We start from the raw sequence: 19,728 nt of genomic DNA, 5'->3' as shown, positions 1-19,728 counted from the left end.
CTGAAAATTGGGAGGGTCACATCTCTTAGTCTGAGAACCACAGGTGTGGGAGAAAACACGCTCTTTTGTTCTCCCTAATAAAGCCAGTCAGCAGCCAGTTTCCACCTGCTGGTGGTTATGATTACTGCTGCTGCAGTGTTTATTGTCAGTGCCACTTCAGCTTTTCAGGTTACATAGAGCTTTCTTAGCCGTCTCTTAGGTTGATTTTTGCAGCAGTCTTGTGAGGTAGGCACAGGAGGAGGCATGGCTAAGAGGTCATGTGACAATGACAGTGCCAACATCACAGAGCTGGTGAGTGGCAAAACCAGGCCTTAGGCTTAAGTCTCTTGATTAGCAGGCTGATGCTCTCTATCATCCCAGGTCCTCTCTGGGTGTCCTTGTCTGAACACTGGGGTGGAGTTTGGGCTCGTCACAGGGAATGCAGTAGGAGACTCAGCACATCACCAATTACTGTCCCCCATCTGTCCCTTGAAAGCCCCTAGAGTGCAGGCAGGCTTGCTGGACTTCCTGCTGTTCGGGAGCCTCATCTCAGCAGTGGACCCCGTGGCTGTGCTGGCTGTCTTTGAGGAGGTGCATGTCAACGAGACTCTCTTTATCATCGTGTTTGGCGAGTCCCTGCTCAATGATGCAGTCACCGTGGTGAGAGTGCTCAGCTGGCTGCCATTCCTGATCCCAGGGCCTCCCGCTCTGACTAGTTGGGCCTTCCCCCCACCACAGGTCCCCTGGGGAAGACATACAGTCTTAGCGCTCACCTCCTCCCAGCAGTCCCAGTTGCTGCCTTCCCCTTGTTCCTGACTCTCCGTTTCTCATTCAGGTGCTGTACAAGGTCTGCAACTCCTTTGTGGAGATGGGGTCTGCCAACGTGCAGGCCACTGACTACTTGAAGGGAGTCGGTCAGTATCTCCCCACTTTCAGCTAGCACTGCAGGTCTGCCTCCCCTGGGTTGCTGCATTCCTGTCCCCACTGCATCAGGGCAGAGGAGGTTTTTCAGGCCACCTCATTCCCTTCCCTCCTTTAAGGAGAAATGGGCCCTGAGAAGCTAAGAAGGAGGGTCTTTCTTGGGATCCTGCTCCCCGGGGAGTGCAGTGGGCATCCTCCTCCGCTCCCTGCCAGGCAGAAGTCTTGTCAGCCCAGGTTTGGTCCAGGGGTCATGCTGACAACCCACTCCTCCCCCAGCCTCCCTGTTTGTGGTCAGTCTGGGCGGGGCAGCCGTGGGCTTAGTCTTTGCCTTCCTCCTGGCCCTGACCACACGCTTCACCAAGCGGGTCCGCATCATCGAGCCACTGCTGGTCTTCCTCCTCGCCTATGCAGCCTACCTCACTGCTGAAATGGCCTCCCTCTCCGCCATTCTTGCGTGAGTCCTGGGGAACTTGCAGGCAGGCAGGTGGGAGGGGGCACTGGAGATGGTTGGCCCTTATATGGACAGATGCGGGGCCCTGAGGAGTCCATCGGTTCCCCTCAGCCCTTGTGGTAGTGGGAGCCTCAAACTCCCCTTGGGAGACAATAAACCTCAGGTAATGTTCCAGGATCTGCCTCCAGAACTTCCCTGGGGACCCCAGAACCCAATCTTCTTCGCCTGAAGTGCTCTTTGGGGTGTGGTCTGAGGTGGAATTGGCTTCAAGGCCTGGTGCCACTGGCTGGGGTGGCCACAGCAGTCCCAAAGGTGCCTCAGAAAGTGTGCTATTCAGAGCATGTTTCTCCTACCTACCCCTTCAAGAGCCACTGAGCAGGAAGCCTGGAGATATGAACCCTTATCCTAGGACCACCTCTAGCTATTCTTGGACGGTCTCCATGCCTCCTGGCCGGGAGAGTGTGACATCCTGTGATGGGCCACACCCTCTCCTGTAGCATGTTCAGACCCCAGAACTGCGCCTCCTGCGACCCCTTCTCACTTGCCTTGTCTCTCCACTCTTCTCCCAGGGTGACTATGTGTGGCCTGGGCTGTAAGAAGTATGTGGAGGCCAACATCTCCCATAAGTCACGCACAACTGTCAAATACACAATGAAGACCCTAGCCAGCTGCGCTGAGACGGTCATCTTCATGCTGCTTGGCATCTCAGCTGTGGACTCTTCTAAGTGGGCCTGGGACTCCGGGCTGGTGCTGGGCACTCTCTTCTTCATCCTGTTCTTCCGAGCCCTTGGTATTGCTTTCCCACTCTCCTTCCTGCCCCTGCCCCTGCCCCAGCTCATCTCCCAATCTGAGTCCACGTCCTTGTCAATTCCTAAGCCTTCCCTTGTTGCTATCCCCTCCCAGGCCCTGTCAGACCTTAGCCCAGGTACTTGGTGCCATCCACTGCCAGTGCGCCCCACTCCCAATCCCCTGCTCCTACTGGCCTCCCTCCTGCTGTAGGTGTAGTCCTGCAGACGTGGGTGCTGAATCAGTTCCGACTAGTCCCTCTGGACAAGATTGACCAGGTGGTGATGTCCTATGGGGGCCTGCGGGGGGCTGTGGCCTTCGCTCTCGTCATCCTACTGGACAAGACCAAGGTCCCTGCCAAGGACTACTTTGTGGCCACTACTATTGTGGTGGTCTTCTTCACAGTCATCGTGCAGGTGGGAGAGTCCGCAAGATCGGTTGGGAGAGGGCGTGGCAGGTCCTGGGGGAGGCTTGGAGCCTTTGAGATAGGGGCTCATCTTCCTGTTGCGGGGGCGTACAAGGGCCTTCCTTCCCAGACCTTGAATGCATTGAGGTCAGGATACAGAAGCTGAAGTCTAATTATGGGGAGGGAAACACTTCAGGGAACTAGGTAGGGCAGGGCTCACCTGCTGCCTGTCTGTAGGGCCTGACCATCAAGCCACTGGTCAAGTGGCTGAAAGTGAAGAGGAGTGAGCACCACAAACCTACCCTGAACCAGGAGCTGCATGAACACGTGGGTACCAGAACCCCATCCCTCCACCTGTCCCTCTCTCCCTTTTCCTATTTTGGGCAGAGTCCTGATCCAGTCCCCCTACCCACCCCCCTTCTAGACTTTTGACCACATTCTGGCTGCAGTGGAGGACGTTGTGGGGCACCATGGCTATCACTACTGGAGGGACAGGTGAGGGAGCTGCCCCGAGGCTCCTTCAGCAGCAGCAGCCCCACCAGCCAGGGCAGCATGGGGGATGTGCCACACTCCTGAGAAGGGACACAGCGGGCTCAGGCTGGGTGACCTCTGCCTGAACCCCTTCAGTGGCATCCCAGTACTCAGGATAATACAAGGCTCCCCAGTGAGGCCTGCCCGGCCCTGCATGGTCTGGCACCTGCTGGACTTCACCTCATTGTGCTCTGTTCTGTCTTTGACCATCTGCCTGTTAATTACATGGATCCTGCCTCAGAACCTCAGGACCCACCATGCTTCTCCCACCCTGGCCACTGGGACATTTACACATGCAGTTCTCTCTGCTAGAACATTTCCTCACCTCCCTTTCACCTGCTTAATCTCTGCTCATCCTTCAGATCTCACCACAACCATCAAGTCCTTGGGGAGGCTGTCCCTGGCCTCCCTGCTAGGACAAATCCCTATCACTCTCAGTAATTATTCTTTGTAGTTCTTGTCACGGTTGCAGTTTCATAGTTATTTGTACTAACTTCAGTTAGTGGCAGGCTTTCCCATAGCACAATAACTTCCATAAGAGCAAGGACTAGCTTCAAGATTTTTCCTGACTGAGGCCCATACGAAGAGAGCCAGGCCAGCACTGGTAGTGTCCCTGCCCCATTTGAGGAAGGGCCAGCTGGCCGGGCCATGGGAATGGCACTCAGGGCCGGGCCTGGCATCCTCTGTAGGTGGGAGCAGTTTGACAAGAAGTACCTGAGTCAGCTGCTAATGCGGCGGTCAGCCTACCGCATCCGGGACCAGATCTGGGATGTATACTACAGACTCAACATCCGGGATGCCATCAGCTTCGTGGACCAGGTGGGTCTGCAGCCTGTGGTGGGTGAGCAGGTGGCCAGGAGGGCAAGGTGGGAAGGGGGTGACTGACAGGAGACAGGCCCTGAGCAGGAAGTCAGGCACTCCTAGCAGACTCAATGGTCTTGTGGAGTGGCTGCTGCAGGAACCAGCCTGGCCTGATGCTGACATTCGGAGTCTGGCCGACAGCAGAGAAAGGTGGGAATCAGCTAAACTCTGGGTGACAGTTCAACCCTATCTCATCTCCAATGTGGTTCAGTGCTTATCACTAGGCTTGGGACCTTGGGTAAGTCACTTACACTCTCTGAGCCTCAGTTTCCTCAACTGTAAGAAAGTGGAACTAAGAGTGCCTGTGCCACAGAGTTTTGAGGATTCATTAGGTAAAGTTGAACCTTGAGCATCAAAAGAACGGAATGTGTTAACTTGTTATTCTTTTTGTTGCCCTCTGACACCTTCAATCTGATTGTCATCTGACCTTCCTCTTGGTCCCTCCAGGGAGGCCACGTCTTATCCTCCACCGGGCTCACGCTGCCCTCTATGCCCAGCCGAAATTCTGTGGCAGAGACCTCTGTCACCAACCTGCTGTAAGTCCTTGAGCCTGTTTCCCCTTCCTCAAGCTCCTCTCCATTGGGCCCTCTCTCTGAACCACCTCTGGGAAAGTCTGTGAGCACCTCGGCTTCTGCCCTTCCCCTGGCCTGTGCCTGCGGGCCCTTCCTCAGCGTGTGCATGCCCTGCCTCTTGCAGGAGGGAGAGTGGCAGTGGAGCGTGTCTGGATCTGCAGGTGATTGACACAGTACGTAGTGGCCGGGACCGTGAGGATGCTGTGATGCACCATCTGCTCTGTGGAGGCCTCTACAAGCCGCGCCGAAGGGTGAGAGCAGCCAGGGAGTAAGAGTTCTGAGGGGGTGAGGGTGATCTGAGGAGGCCATGATCGCAGGCTTAAGAGATGGTTGGCACCAGCTGTGGGGAGTTATAGATGCCCAACTGAAGAGTAGGGGCTTCATCTTGTCAGTAATAACTTTCAGCTTTTCTTTTTTGCGTAAGGGTTGGTCTGATACAAGCACTGTTTAAAGATGTCTTCTCTGCTAGCAGAATGCAGATCACATAGGAGGGGGTGAGTTGAAAGGCTGTGTGAGCCAGTTGAGAGGCTGAGTGAGTTAGTCAGGAGGCTGGAGTGCAACAGAGCTGGGTGGTGGGAGGGAGAGGAGCATAGGACTGGGTGATTGGCCCTGGAGGGGAGAAAAGGAGATGGAGAACAGAGGGCTTGATGGGGTCAGTCAGAGACAGAAGCAGGAGTGCTGAAAAAGCCTGCAGGACCAGCTTAGCACGGAGAAGGCAGACATCCATTTTAGGTAATGTGAGTTAGTCCGGTGCAGGTTGTGAAGTTTGGGGGCTAGAAAGGCCCATCCTCGTCCTGGAGGGAACCTGTCACAGCCCCAGAAGGGGGCAGCAAGCCGTTACCTTGAACTTTCCTGCAATGGGAAGCCAGCTGTTACCATTTCAGGCAGTTTTAGCAGTCAAGGCTGTTTCTACCATTGAGACAGAATTGGCCTCCTTTTAGCTTGCTCCCACTGGTCCTGATTTAACTCCCCGCAGCGCTGCAGAATGTGTTTGCAAACGTTTCAAGGCAGTTCCCTTCCACAGGCCTTCTGCCTTGAGGCCAGCATTTCTTCTTCCTGCTGTGTCTTCTCTGGTCATAGAAACAGGCCCACAATGGAAGGTGCAATTCTAGCTGCCATTAGCTGTGGCAGGACATGGAGCCTCTCTTACCTTTTCAGTTCTAGAACTTGCCATTCTTTTCTTGTAGCCCAGAATCCCTCCAGCTTTGGCTCACCACCCTGCAGCCCCATATTGTCCTTACAATCAGACAAACCCCAGTGTCTTCTTCAGTGGGTGTGTAACCCTATCTCATCTAACTTATTTTGTTTACTTTAAAAATATATATATAAATATATATGTGTGTGTGTGTATATATTGATTTTAGAAAGGAAGGGAGAGGAAGAGACATGGAAATATCAGTAATGAGAGAGAATCATTGATTGGCTGCCTCTTGCATACCCCTATCTATTGGGGATCAAGCCTTGACCCGGAATCGAACCATGACCTCCGGGTTCATAGGCCAATGCTCAACCACTGAGACATGCCTGCTGGTTTTGTTTACTTTTTTCTAATGGAAAATTTCATTCATCCACAAAACTAGTGAGAATAAAATCACTCATTTATCTATCACCCAGCTCCAGTAATTATCAGTGCATTATTTAATCTTATATTCTGGACCCCCATACCCCATCTACACTTTGTCGCAAAGAGAATTTCATCATATATCATATCATATCATATCATATATCATCTCTAAATGTTTCAGTATGTATCTAGGTGCAAAAACTCTTAAAAAACACACAACATACTACCATATCACTTATAATAGTTAACAATAATTCCTTCTCATATCAAATATCCAGTGTTCCTAAATATCTTTTTCCAGATGGTTTGTTTAAATCAGGATCCAAATAAAGTCCACACATTGCATCTGGTAAATTTGTCTCTTTATTTTAAAAAAAATATAATACTTCCTTCTTCCTCCTTTTATCCCCTTGTTATTTATTGATTGAAGACACTAGATACTTTGTCTCAGAGAATTTTCCATTTTACAGATTTTGCTGGTTATATTTCAGTGGTGGTTTTTAATTTGTTCCTCCCTCCTCTATGCTTCCTGGTAGTTTAGTCGAGAGGCGTGGTCATATTCCAGGAACATTCAATAAGTATGCTATGTGTTTCTTACCTATCACATCAGGATGTACATAATGATTGGCTGTCTATGGATGTGTGTGTGTGTGTTTAAGACTGGTCAGTGGGGTCTGTCCAACCTGTTCTTGCGTAATTAAAAAAAAAGAAACTGGAGTAAGATTGTGCTTATCCCTGTTAAATGTCATCTTATTTGATTTAGCCCATCATTCCATCGTTTGGATCCCATGTCTGCCACCAAATATCCGCTCAGATTCACATCTTATGAAAATTTGCTAAGCCTGTTAACTCTGTATTCATCCAAGTCAACATAAAAATGTTGAACAGGATAGAGCTGAGGACAGAGCCCTGTGGCATCCTACTAAAGACTTTCCTCCAAACTGACATGGATCAAGCATTTTTGGGGTATGGTTACTCAACCAGTTCTGAATCCGCTTAGTTATACCATAACATAATACGTAATTCCTCATGTTCTCCACAGAAATATCATCAAGGAGAGACAGGAGTGTCTAGTATGCAGTTAGAAATGTAAGATTATAGTTTAAGAGAGAGATAAGGGCTGTAGATAGATTTGGAAGCAGTCTTTATCACAGGTTTCCTCACCTGGCTACATCAGAATCCCCTGGGGAGCTTGATGGAATACACATTCCTGACTTCACCTCCTGCAGATTCTGATTCTGTAGTATGAATGCAATGAAGAAGCTGTGTGTTTAAATTTATATATATATATATATATATATATATACTGGCCCAAGTATTATTCACAAGACAGTGAAAAGGCTGTATACAGCTCTTCATCTCCCATGACTGAGTCACATCAAAGGAGATTTTCATACAGATGCTGACATAATGAGAAAGGCACTGGTCTGGCGTAAGGATGCCTGTGATATGATATACCATTTCCTGTGAAACACAGACATACACATGTGCTATTTATTTTGGTAGTACTTGATCTGTGGCAACTGCAGAAAAAAACTTGCTACAGGGCCCAATGAGATGGCCTAATTATTAGACAGGAGGCCTTTGTATTTTATTATTATTTCTTTAAAATTAATTTCAGAGAAGTAGGGAGAGGGATAAAGAGAAAGAAACATCAATGATGAGAGAGAATCATTGATCAGCTGCCTCCTGCACGTACCACACTGGAGACTGAGCCTACAACCTGGACCGAGAATCATTGAACCATGACCTCCTGGTTCATGGGTCGAACCTTAAACACTGAGCCATACTGGCCAGGCAAGAATCTCTGTGTTTAATACCTCAAACGCTACTCTCTATCAGAAAGGTAGAAACATAGTTTAAAGATTGACTGACCTGCGTTGATTTTTCCACATATATGAGCCTATTTTTAAAATCCTGTTCTTCAATACAAGAATTACTTAATATTAATGGTTAACTATGATGTACGTTTGCTGGGGAGAGTATTTAAAAGGGACAGAGGAAAGCCAAGGACAACACTGTTAGGAATGCACATGGAGGAAAAGAAAGGGGGGGCAGCAAAGGAGGAGAGAGAGGGAGTAGCAGCTGGTGTCCTGGACGCCTGGGGCAGAAGTGGGACTGGATGCCGCACAGAGGTCAGGCCAGCGCCTAACTAGGGGCTATGGCACTAGTGACCAGGCAGAAGGTAGCACTGGGGAGTTGCAGACCCTGAAGTTGTATTTCTGGTATTTAAGGGAATAATGGGTATGAGGGAAAGTGTCAATCAAAGTATAAAAGTCTGGCAGCAAGTGGGAGGCAGTGGGAGTCAATGGAAAAGTTTTCTTCGAGGAGGTAAGGGGGCAGTGGTGAGGGAGGGATTGAAGAAGCAGGAGGGGAGAAATAGGAGCAGGGAGCTGATGGAGGCAGCAAGGAGTGAGCTGAGCAAAGCGGAGGCTGGGTTGGAGAGCAAGGACCCCTCCCTCTACCCCCGAGAGAGGGGCACCTCTGGGTGAGTATGTAGAGGAGAGCAGGTGGGAGACTTTCAGGGAGCTCTTAGAATTGGTTCAGGGAAGCAGGAAATGTGAGGTATAGGAAAGGGGACAGACTGGGAATGGGAGGCAAGGCAAGATGATCTGGAACATGGTGGAAGATTACCACTAGAGAATGAAAAGACTGCCAGAGCCAAGGGCAGAGATGGGGGCAGTCTGAGGCGAGTGTGTAGTGGGTTTTTATGAGAAGGAGTTGGAAGGAGCAGTTGATGGGATTAGTCCTGAACTGGGCACGGGTGGTTGTTGGACTGAGAGGGTTCGGGGTGTCAGGAGAGAGAGATATGGGATTTCAAAGTGCTGCCTGAGGTATCATGGAGGTGGTTGTAGGAATGGCGAGAGTTCCACCTGGAGAGAGAATCCTGTGTAGCCAGAAGGGGGCGTGTGAGCCAGGCAAGTGGACAGGTTCATAACTGGAGGTGCAAAGCAAGAAGTGTTCCCCATGGACTCATAGGAACCCCCTGCTTCTGGTCACTTTAAATCAGAGAGAAGTGGGGAAGGGCAGTAATGGAGACGGGAAACCAGATTTGGGGGAATAGGTTCTGGGGTAAAGGAAAGTTTTCCCCCAGTGAACTGAAGATACAGACTGGCTGGATTCCTATTATATTTTTTTGTTTTGTTCTTGAAAAACTGGGCTGGCAAAGCCTCTGGTGACCATGGGGCTGTGGCCTGGGATTCCTGTGGGAGGCCAAGGCACCCAGCCTCATGGCAGGGTGGGGCTGTCGTTGCCAGTACAAAGCCAGCTGCAGCCGCCACTTCATCCTGGACGACGCGCAGGAGCGGCAGGACAAGGAGGTCTTCCAGCAGAACATGAAGCGCCGGCTGGAGTCCTTCAAGTCCACCAAGCACAACATCTGCTTCGCCAAGAGCAAGCCACGGCCCCGCAAGGCTGGCTGCAAGAAGGCACGTGCTGGGACCTCTGGGGCTGGAGACTGATGGCATGCAGTTTTGAGCCCCTCAAGTGTTGGAGTCCAGCCCAGGGAGACCCTTAGTTGGATAACACTCAGGGACTTAGTGGCAGCAGCACGCTGGGTTCCCTTTTGCATCTTCCTGGAGCCCCCAAAGGGCAAGGTGAGGCCTTCAAAGGGAGATCAGCCTGTTGGCCATGCAGTCACCTGCTGGGAGGCAGCAGGACTTCCTACCAGAAATGAAATGAGCAGGAGAAAGGCAGATTCCTTGGAGGGGGCAACTCCATAAGCCCCTAACTCAGCCCAGACTGGGGTATGGGTTACTCAGACTCCACATGTGCCTGGGGGGCCCAGGGATGGTGGAACCACTGGGACTGACACAGATTCCATCCCCTGCTACGTCAGGAAGACAACAGGGTTGGGGTTGGAGTCAGGACCAGAGGCTTAGGGTTTTTTTTCTTGCTTCTTAGAAGAATGGTGTGGCTAACACTGCAGCTACAAATGGGAAATCTCCTGGAGACCTGGGCTTTCGGGACACAGGCAAGCAGGGAGTGGGGGTAGAGGGAGGCTGAGGATGGGAGGGGTAGGGAAAAGGCAGGGACCCATCAGCCAGAATCCCAGAGGATCTACTCTGTGCTGTATTCAGTGCCAGAGCTGGGGTGCTTCCCTTCAGGCACGAGATGGGCACACTTGATTTTAAAGCTGGATGTGTTCAAAGCAGTTATTAGACTACTAGAAGCCTGGTGCATGGGATTCGTGCACTGGTGGGGTCCCTCGGCCTGGCCTGTGGGGATCAGGCTGAAACCGGCTCCGACATTCCCCGAGGGGTCCCAGATTCCAAAAGGGTGCATGCCAGGCCGAGGGACCCCACCAGTGCATGATGGGGGCCAGGGAGGGATTGTGGGAGGGCTCCAGGGTGTGTCCGGCCCCGGCTTGCCCAGTCCCTGATCAGGGCAAATTTGGCCGGCGGGTTAGGGAGGGACTGCAGGAGGTTGGCCGGCTGGAGAGGGACCTCGGGAGGGCTCCAGGGTGTGTCCAGCCTGTCTCGACCAGTCCTGATTGGCCGGACCCCAGCTCCAAGCTAACCTACTGGTCAGAGCGTCTGCCCCCCTGGTGGTCAGTGCGCATCATAGTGACTGGTCGAACAGTTGAACGAACAGACACTTAGCATATTAGGCTTTTATTATATAGGATTCGTGACAGGGGGTGTCTGATAGCTAACTACAGGTTACAGGCCCTGAGGACTTGGAAAAGGTGTCATGGAGAAGGGGAGAGCTTGGTCTGAGCCTTGAAGGATGGGGGACCCTGGGGCCCAGTGTCCCATCTTCAAAACCAGGATGAGCTGAACATTGATGGGCCTTCCAGCTCTCCAAATGCTCATGTTTTTTTCTTTTAATGTTTTTACTGATTTTTAGATAGAGAGGAAGGGAGAGGGAGAGAAAGATAGGATCGAACCTGGAACCTCTTGGTACATGGGATGATGCTCAACCCACCAAGTCATACCAGCCGGGCCAAATGCTCATGTTTTCAATTGATGGGATCTGGGGCTGAGAGGAGAAGATGGAAAAGCTAGAAAGTGTGACTTCCCTGATGGCTTCCTCTGAGGACTCTGCTTGCCCAGTTTTGCCTCCTTGGGATCTGTAGCTCCACTTCCCTTCCTTGCAAGCACCCACCCCGCTAGGCCAGGGCTGAAGCAGCCAGAGGAGAAGCAGGTGCCTCTGCCAGCTGTGGGCTCTGCTTGGGTGGAGAAGGAACTGGCTTGTGCAGTACCAAGAGGCAGGTGCTGGGCTGGCCATCCCGACTCAGCTCTTGTCCCTCTCCAGCTGCTGTGATCTTAACCGTGGAGTCGGAGGAGGAGGAGGAGGAGAGCGATAGTTCTGAGACGGAGAAGGACGACGAGGGGATCATCTTTGTGGCTCGGGCCACCAGTGAGGTTCTGCAAGAGGGCAAGGTCTCAGGTAAGGGCTTCCTCCCTGCCTCCCTCTCCTCTGGAGCAAGCTGAGCTGTGCAGTTGGCCTCTCCCTTTTCACTCACGGTCTCTACCCCAGACAACTCCCTTTCCCCATTCACTCATTTATTCACCACCAGCATTTACTGAGCATCACCTTTATATCAGACACCTGACGGACATGATTTGATTCAACCCTCACAATGACCAAGATGGGGAAACAGCTCAGAGAACCAGAACTTGGGACTTGTCCAGTATCCCACAGTAGGTCCAGAATGTGACTCCAAAGCCCACAGCCTTTTCACTGCCGTGCTGCCTCCCTTTATAGTCTGGGGCGGAACATGAGGTGCCAAGCTAATACCTGGCTCTGTGGTGACGCATGCTCAGCACACCTGCCCTCAGGTAGAGCCCCTGTTGAGAGTGGCAGCCTTTCTGGAGGTAGGAGCCTGAATTCATAGAAATGGGATTATTGTGGCTAAAAAACACTATTTTCTTGTTTCCGTATATGGAGAACTAACCCACTCATAAATATCACTGTGAGTTGGCCCAAGCACCCTCAAGTGTCTTTAAAAAATTTTTTATTATAGAAAATTTCAAAATATACATTAGATAAAATGGTAAAGTGAACTCCCATTGATCTGTTACCCAGCTTTAAGAATTACCTACTTCTAACCAATCTTATTTCATCTGTATCATCATTATTCACTGGATTCTTTTTAAAAAATGTATTTTTTTATTGATTTCATAGAGAGGAAAGGAGAGGGGGAGAGAGATAGAAACATCAATGATGAGAGAAAATCATTGATCAGCTGTCTCCTGCATGCCCCACACTGGGGATCAAGCCTGCAACCCGGGCATATCCCTGACCAAGAATCGAACTATGACCTCCTGGATAATAGGTTGACGTTCAACCATTGAGCCATACTGGATGGGCTCAATGGGTTCTTTTGAAGCAAATCTCTAATATCATATCACTTCATCAATAAACACTCCAGCATGTATCTCTAAAAGATGAGGATTCTTCTTTAAAGATACAACCATAATAAAATGTTCAAATTTTAAATCGTGGTTATCAAATATCCAGTCAATGTTCAAAATTCCCTGATTGTCTTAACATTTGTTTTTTACAGATTTCTTCAAATAAAAATCCAGATAAGGCCCACATACTGCATTTAGTCGAAAAGCCTTTTTTAACGTTTAGCAATGGTTCTCAAGTGGGGTGGAGGTGGAGGGATTTTTGCCTTTAGAAGACATTTGGTAATGTCTGGAGACATTTTGGGTTGTGATGACTGGAGGGGTGTACTTGCATAGAGTGGGCGGAGGCCAGGGGTGGTGCTAAACATCCTACAATGCACAGGCCAGCCCCCACAACAGAGAAAGATCTGTGCCAACATGTCAATGGTGTCAAGTTTTTATAGGTTCCCCCAAACCTCTGCCACCTACCTTTTCCCCCCTTGCAATGTATTTATTGAAATAACCTGGTTATTTTGTTCCATAGTCTTTCCTTGTCGGGATTTTGCTAATTGCATCCCAAAAGTGTCATTTTTGTATCTTTCACTGTCCCTTATATTTCCTTTACTTATTTTTATTGGTAAAATATTTAAAAACAAAAGGAATTATTTCTTGACATTGGCCAGAGAGCTTCTCTTTCCCAGGTTTCCTCTTTCAGAACCTCAGACTTCCTGTCCTACAGGGGCTGAGCCTTCCATCCTGGCTGCCAGCATTCTGGGATTTTCAGCTCATGTCCTCCGTGCTCTGGCACTTCCTTTTTGGCACGGCTTTAGTCTGCTATTAGGTTTGTATGAGCTCACACTCCTGGGCTCTGTCCCACCAGAGGGCTGTGGTGGGTGCTCAGACAGGGCTCCCAACAGCAAAGCCTTTGGCTGGAGCCCTGAGATCTTCCTCACCCTCGCTGCCATCTCACCCTGGGATGGGGCTTGGCAGGAGACGGCTAGTCGGGTGAGAGCTGATTACTAATGGGGCTTTTTTCCTGCCTGGCTCATGCTTTCTCTTGCTTTAGTTACTTTCATTTTTCAAAGGGTATTTGTTGAGCAACTACTATGCGCCCAGCCCTGTGCTAGGTGCTGGGGATACAGTGAAGAGTAAAAACCAGCTGTGGAGCTTCCCTTCAGCAAGGCATTCATCAAATGATCACACAAGTGGATGTAATATGGCAACCGTGGAATGAATTTATTGATGAAAATGTAGAGTTGAGAATTCCATTGTGTTGGTACTGAGTATGTGTGTATTCTCTGTTCCCAGGGAGCCTTGAGGTGTGTCCGAGTCCACGTATCATACCCCCGTCTCCAACCTGTGCAGAGAAGGAGCTACCCTGGAAGAGTGGGCAGGGGGACCTGGTGGTCTACGTATCCTCGGAAACCACCAAGATTGTGCCCGTGGACATGCAGAAGGGCTGGAACCAGAGCATCTCATCCCTGGAGAGCCTGGCATCCCCGTCCTGCACCCAGGCCCCAACTGTGACGCGTCTGCCTCCCGGCCCGCTGGCTGCTGAAGAGCCCCAGGCCCCTCTTGACCCGCGCCCTAGCTTCGCCTTTCCCCCGAGCCTGGCCAAGGCTGGCCGCTCTCGCAGTGAGAGCAGCGCTGACATCCCCCGGCAACAGGAGCTGCAGCCCCTCATGCAACATGAGGACCAGTCGCATCTTAGCCCAGGCACTGCGAGCTCTCACTGGTGCATCCAGTTCAACAGAGGAGGCCGGCTGTAGCCCAGGGACTCGAGGGGGAGCAGGAGACTGGAGTCCCTGTGGGAAGTCTCCGCACAAAGGGCAGAGGAGCCCACTCAGCCTGACATTTAGAGGGGCCTGGACTGAAGTAGCAACTGGGCTCCTTAAGGGCAGGTCAGAAGGGTCTCCTGGGCTGGTCCTTAAAGGGGCCCTTTTCACCACCACCGCTGCTTCTAACGCCTGCCACCTCCCCTTTCGGTGAGACCCTGACCCTGGCTCAAGACCCAGTCCAGAGCTAGGGACCAGGCCCAGAGTCTTGGATTGCTGATGTCCCTTCCCCAGAGGGTCTCCCTGGAGGCACTTTAGGCAGTTTCCTGCCTCCAGTGCAAGGGCATCATTCCTCAGCGGACACTGGCCTTTCCTGCCCTCCATCCCCTCCTTAGCACCAGCTCAAGGACAGTGGCAATGAGGTTCCTCAAGGGGCTGGTCCTCAGAGGGCTTGGGTTGGAGGTGGAGCAGGTCTCAACCTCGGGCTTTGCTGCCCTGTTACATCAGCTACCTATAACCAATTTTTTTTTTTAGGGCATTGGGAATCTGTCTTCACTTTTTGCTTTATCTCCTTCCGTTTGCTGCCAGTTATTGGGGTGATAGCTCCTTCTTTTCCAGGACTAAGGCCACGGAGCTGGGCCAGGCTTCAGGTCAGGGCTGCTGTTTAGCCAGGGTCACTCTGAGGCTCTGCTGCTCTGTGTCCAACTCTGGACCTTTCAGGTCCTTGGGTCTGGTTTTCTAAGGAAGGGAGACACTGACTACTTTGACATTTCGCAAACAGGAATGGAGCCAGGGCCACTGCTCCACTGCTCTGGGGGCTGACAGGGTGGCAGGTGACTTTCCTGGGGTTAGCACCTGCCCTGTGTTTTATACCTTGAACCGAAGCTACATTAAACGTCCCTCAGATGGATGGGTGTCCCGTGTCCATGTGTCTGGGGATCTAGGGGCATGGGTGACAACAAGGGCATTTAGTGAGGGAAATGGCAACTTCTAGCTGCCTGTCCCAGGGCTTCTGGGCTAGAGACTGGAGGGGGATCCTGGGAAGGACTATTAGGCCCTCTGGCCTCCCCTCCCTCCTCTCCTGTACCTTCCCAGTATTGTCCCCTTTCAGGGGCCTGCAGCGACAGTCCAAGATCACTATGGGCACAGGGTCACAGAACTGGAAGTCCACAAAATGGTGAAGGCCAGCAGAAGAGGCCCCAGAGGTCAGGTGCCATGGTGTCCAAGGATGCAGCCACCACACGACCGATGAGCCTGCCTTGAAAACGTGAAGGCAGGTGCAGGACAAATGAACAGCAGTGCTCTGCACATGGTGGGTGGGAGGGCAATCTCAAGGGAGCTGGCTACTGTGAGTGATTTTGATGCAAATCGGGTAGTGTGGGCTCCAGAAACATCTAGGGAGACATTCCTGGTAACAGCAGTTCCAGATTCAACTTCCTTAAAGGGGAATTGTGTCTGAAGGACTTTTAAAAATTACATCTGTCTTGCTCTGGCCAGTGTGGCTCAGTTGGTTCAGTGTTGTTCTGTGCACCAAAAGGTCCTGGTTTGATTCTGGGTCACATACGCAGGTTGCAGGTTCCATTCCCGGTTGGAATGCATGCAAGAGGCAACTGAGTGATGTTTCTCACATTGGTGTTTCTTTCTCTCTCTCTCTCTCTCTCTCTCTCTCTCTCTCTCTCTCCTTCTCCTTTCCCCTCTCTCTAAAATCAATAAAGAACATTAAACAATACATCTATCTTTACTAAGATATAACATACATACCTTAAAATTCACCCATTCAGAGGTTTTTAATATATCGAGTTGTGCAACACCACATTCTAAGTTTAGAACATTTTCATCATTCCCAAAAGTTACTCCTTATCCCTGGCTCAGCGCTAGGTAATCACTAACCCACTTTCTGTCTCTAAAGATCTGAAGGACTTGATACACTGCCAAGGTTACAAATAGAGTCACTTTTCCTGTTAGGCATGGGGAAAGTGGGAAGAAAAGAGTGATGCAAACTTTGCACTCAAGTTGTTTACAGATGGCAGTGATAAGGCCTAACAGTTAACAGTCCCAGCTGTCATCTTTTTTTAATTTTATTGATTTTTTACAGAGAGGAAGGGAGAGGGATAGAGAGTTAGAAACATCGATAAGAGAGAAACATCTATCAGCTGCCTCCTGCACACCCCCTACTGGGGATGTGCCCGCAACCAAGGTACATGCCCTTGACCTGAATCGAACCCGGGACCTTTCAGTCCTCAGGCTGACGCTCTATCCACTGAGCCAAACCGGTTAGGGCCCAGCTGTCATTTTAAACATGTTACATACTCTCTCTGAGCCTCAGTGTCTTCATCTCTAAAATGGGATAACAATGATATTTATTTCATACGGTTGCTATCAGGATTCAATGGTAAAATGAGAAGAATCTAATACAGAGCCTGGCCCACGGGGATCACAAATGTTGGTCATTATTGATCTTATACTATAAGGCAAAGAGCCCTGACAGGAGGAGAGATGAGAGTGTGTGTGTGTATGTGTGTGTGTGTGTGTGTGTGTGTGTGTGTGTGTAGGGGCTCAGATAATAAAGGCAAAGTTGGATGGGTGCATTCTAGGTAGAAAGAGCAGCCATAAACAAAGGATGCTTAGAGCACACTCAGCAAAAATCAAGAAGCAGCGGGTGATGTGGTTGGGAGAAACCAGCCAGGGACCCAAGGCTTGGGTAGGCAGACTCTGCTGATGTGTTTGTTTGTTTTTGGCAGATGGCTACCTGCTGAGTCTTGGGGGTCTTCCAGAGAGAGCTGGCCTGAGAGAATTTGGATCTGGGAGTGGTGTGGGCACTGATGTGCTTTAGGAAGCACAAATGTAGCTGAGCCAGATGGAAGATATGTGAAATCCCAGGATGGGTTGGTAGGGGAAAGGCTAGAGGAGACCTGTTGGGAGGCAAATCCAGCAGCCCAGGGACGTGAAGGGGCTGGTCCCGGAGAGGAGGCAGCCATTCTCAGACTTTAGTGTCAGCATCATCAAGGAGCTTATCAAACATGCAGAGTCCCGGGCTGACCAGAAAGGTTCTATGGCGTAGGGGAGAGGGTACAAGGGGGTCCTGGACCTGGTGCTGGGTAACTAAGAACCGGGACTGCAGGCGGATAGGGTTGGTCAGAGGCAAGGGGGCTGGGGGGAAGAAGGCAGGTGAGCACAGGCAGGGGAGACAGGCATCTGGATTCCAGGAGAGTGAGCAAGTCAAGAGCTCATCTATGGGTTACCACCTGACTGGGCAGAATGGCAGAAATGGCCTTCAGTGCCACCTGAGCTGCATCCGGGCCTTGAAGGAAGGATTTTGACCTGGGGAGATGGGTGTGTGCATTCCAGGTAGAGAAGAGGTAACTAAGACTTGTAATTAGATCAGTTTTGCAGGCCAGTATAGGACCTGGACAAGGAAGGCTCGGATGATGCCTCTGAATGGCCTTGAATGCCACACTAAGGAGATTGGAGTTTATTTAGGTGAAAGGTGAGAGAGGTCTAGAAGGTTAGGGGTGTATGTCACCCTCGCTATCTGGGGCAGTATTGAAGAAGAGTATGTAAATTTGGGATGGAGTAAGGGTAATGAGTACAGGTCTCTTATCACTAGGTCCACTGAGGCACAGAGCATTTTATTTTTGATTTATTTATATTGGCAAGGAATGGGAGGCTGAGGGAAGGCTGGGGAAAGGGCAGGGGAGGGAAGCCCATTCCCATTTTATGATCTCAGTGGAAAAGGCTGCTGTGAGTATATTCTGCTGCCAGGAGAGCCACCGAGATGGGCCCCATGAGTCACTGCTCAGTCCTGCAATCTCAGCCCACAGAGCCTGCTGTGGTCAGCAGCCCAGGCTGGCTCCGGGCCCAGACCCCAGTATTCCTCACTAGGCCTCAGGCTGTCCCCATTTCTATCTGTATCGTCGCCATCCTGGGGCCGCGCATCCTGTAGCTCTCTGCCTCATTTATGTCCCTTTCAGATGAAGCCTCTGAATCTTGTCTCCATTTGTGAGCCTGGCTTACATCTGGCTCATGGATGGAGAGCCGCGGGAGGGCCGGGGCAGTGTGACCAACCTCAGGCATCCCTTAAGCATTTATTATTGCTGGAAGTACAGAGTGGACAGCACATAGTCTCTGTTTTCATGAAGCTTACAAGGCACATTCTATGTGGAGTGAATAACCCAAGCCCTGGCCCTGGCCCGAATCTGTTTGCCTGTGCTCAGTGGTGCTGGGTTTAGCTATGGCCTGTGGCTTGGGGCCTCTTATTTACCTCTGGCATTAAAGGGATATGTGTGCCTGCCAGCAGGTTCCCCCCCTCAGCTCTTAGGGCTCCTAGGGGGCCTGGCTAGTGGGTGGGGATGGGTAGACAATGGGGAGCAGAAGGGGTGGGAGGGAGCAGGAGGCAGTGACTCAGTGGGGCGGCCCTGGGACAGCTGGGGAGGGAGCCAAGGTTGGACCTGATGCTCACTGAAGCTAGAGGAGGGTGGGATGAGAGGACCCACTGGGGGCTGGGGATGGAGCAGGACAACTCCAAGGCTCCTCTCTCGCAGCCAGATCAGCTCATGAAGGAGGCTCCTTGGTAGCTGAGAGTCTGGGCTCTGGGTGCTGATGGGACAGCTGGGAGGAGGGGGGATTGCTGTTCCCACTATGCCTGCTTCTGATGCTCGGCTTCCCTCCTCTGGCTGCCTCCTTGGGCTCACAATGCCTTAGAGTCAGGGAAGCCATTGCACCCAGGAACCAAGGGCCTGAGCATGTTGTGGGGCATAGTGCCTTCTTTTGGCCACGATCTTCCCACAAATTTTGGGGAGTGTTAGGCTAGGCCCACAAGTCTCAAAGGGACCTCACACTTCAGAACGGGGAGGGATCTCACAGGCCAACTATCCAAGTGACTTTCACCAGTTGAGGATCCATGATTGAGGGTGAAGTGAGGGGCAGGGCACCAATACAGGCCAAGTGCTGGCAGCAAGTGGACGTACGACATACGGGGTCTTCCCTAGTCCTCATGGCAATCCCAAGAGAAAGAAATGACTTTTTTTTTTTTTAACAGGTGAGTAAGGTGAGGCTCAAAGAGAACGGAGTTGCTGGAGTTCACCCAGCAGGTAAGTGGAGGAGCAGGCGGGCGGTACTATCTCTCTGCTCTAGGACCAGGCCTCATTCCTAGCCTCCTTGGCTGGACTTCGTGGGGAAGGGGTGTTGGCTGAGGAAGGAGTGTATGTGAAAGGAATGTTAGGGAGTGGAGGGGCTGGGCCTGGTGGATGAGTGGATTCGGCCAGGCCTGGGTCAGCTCCCACCCCAGAGACCTCCCTGCCCCTTCCCTCTTCCCATCATGGGACCATACAACTTGTCTCTTGGGGCCTGGTCTTGGGGCCTGGAGGGAACATGGGGGTTGCAGTGGCGGGGACCCTCCCTCCCACCCTCCATGAAGATACCCTGACTGGCTCCTAGCAGCTCATCTGGGCTTAGGGAGTCTGTCTTCCTAGGGGCCGCCTGACTAGACCCACACTTTTCTCCTGGCTGAGAGAAATTAGCGCTCCTTGTTTTGCTTAGGGAGGCTGG

At 51.2% G+C, this 19,728-nt stretch overlaps 2 protein-coding genes across 3 annotated transcripts in view; both read left to right on the top strand.

Annotated features, from left to right (window-relative positions):
- The window catches only part of SLC9A5 (solute carrier family 9, subfamily A (NHE5, cation proton antiporter 5), member 5), a 20,305-nt gene extending 5,214 nt beyond the window's left edge, over positions 1–15,091 (top strand). The window contains exons 3-16 of one of the 2 annotated variants that reach the window (XM_015567858.1): positions 476–639; positions 815–893; positions 1,177–1,354; positions 1,921–2,141; positions 2,351–2,553; positions 2,781–2,870; positions 2,968–3,038; positions 3,764–3,893; positions 4,383–4,471; positions 4,632–4,758; positions 9,329–9,499; positions 9,978–10,044; positions 11,328–11,462; positions 13,715–15,091. In XM_015567858.1, coding sequence (XP_015423344.1) covers positions 476–639; positions 815–893; positions 1,177–1,354; positions 1,921–2,141; positions 2,351–2,553; positions 2,781–2,870; positions 2,968–3,038; positions 3,764–3,893; positions 4,383–4,471; positions 4,632–4,758; positions 9,329–9,499; positions 9,978–10,044; positions 11,328–11,462; positions 13,715–14,175 — 2,186 coding nt within the window. In that variant the 3' untranslated portion in view covers positions 14,176–15,091. Of the gene's footprint in view, positions 1–475; positions 640–814; positions 894–1,176; positions 1,355–1,920; positions 2,142–2,350; positions 2,554–2,780; positions 2,871–2,967; positions 3,039–3,763; positions 3,894–4,382; positions 4,472–4,631; positions 4,759–9,328; positions 9,500–9,974; positions 10,045–11,327; positions 11,463–13,714 lie in introns of both variants that reach the window. The other variant, XM_006769793.2, reaches the window with a different exon arrangement.
- Positions 15,092–19,106: 4,015 nt separating this feature from the next.
- Positions 19,107–19,728, top strand: part of PLEKHG4 (pleckstrin homology and RhoGEF domain containing G4) — a 10,458-nt gene continuing 9,836 nt past the window's right edge. Inside the window, exon 1 of the mRNA XM_006769794.2 lies at positions 19,107–19,271. The gene's annotated coding sequence lies outside the window, so the exon portion shown is untranslated. The remainder of the gene's footprint in view (positions 19,272–19,728) is intronic.

This window comes from Myotis davidii, unplaced genomic scaffold (assembly GCF_000327345.1).
Source record: "Myotis davidii unplaced genomic scaffold, ASM32734v1 scaffold243, whole genome shotgun sequence".
Lineage (NCBI taxonomy): Eukaryota > Metazoa > Chordata > Mammalia > Chiroptera > Vespertilionidae > Myotis > Myotis davidii.
The sequence above is the reverse complement of the archived record's forward strand: the minus strand, read 5'-3'. Positions and strand labels throughout refer to the sequence as shown.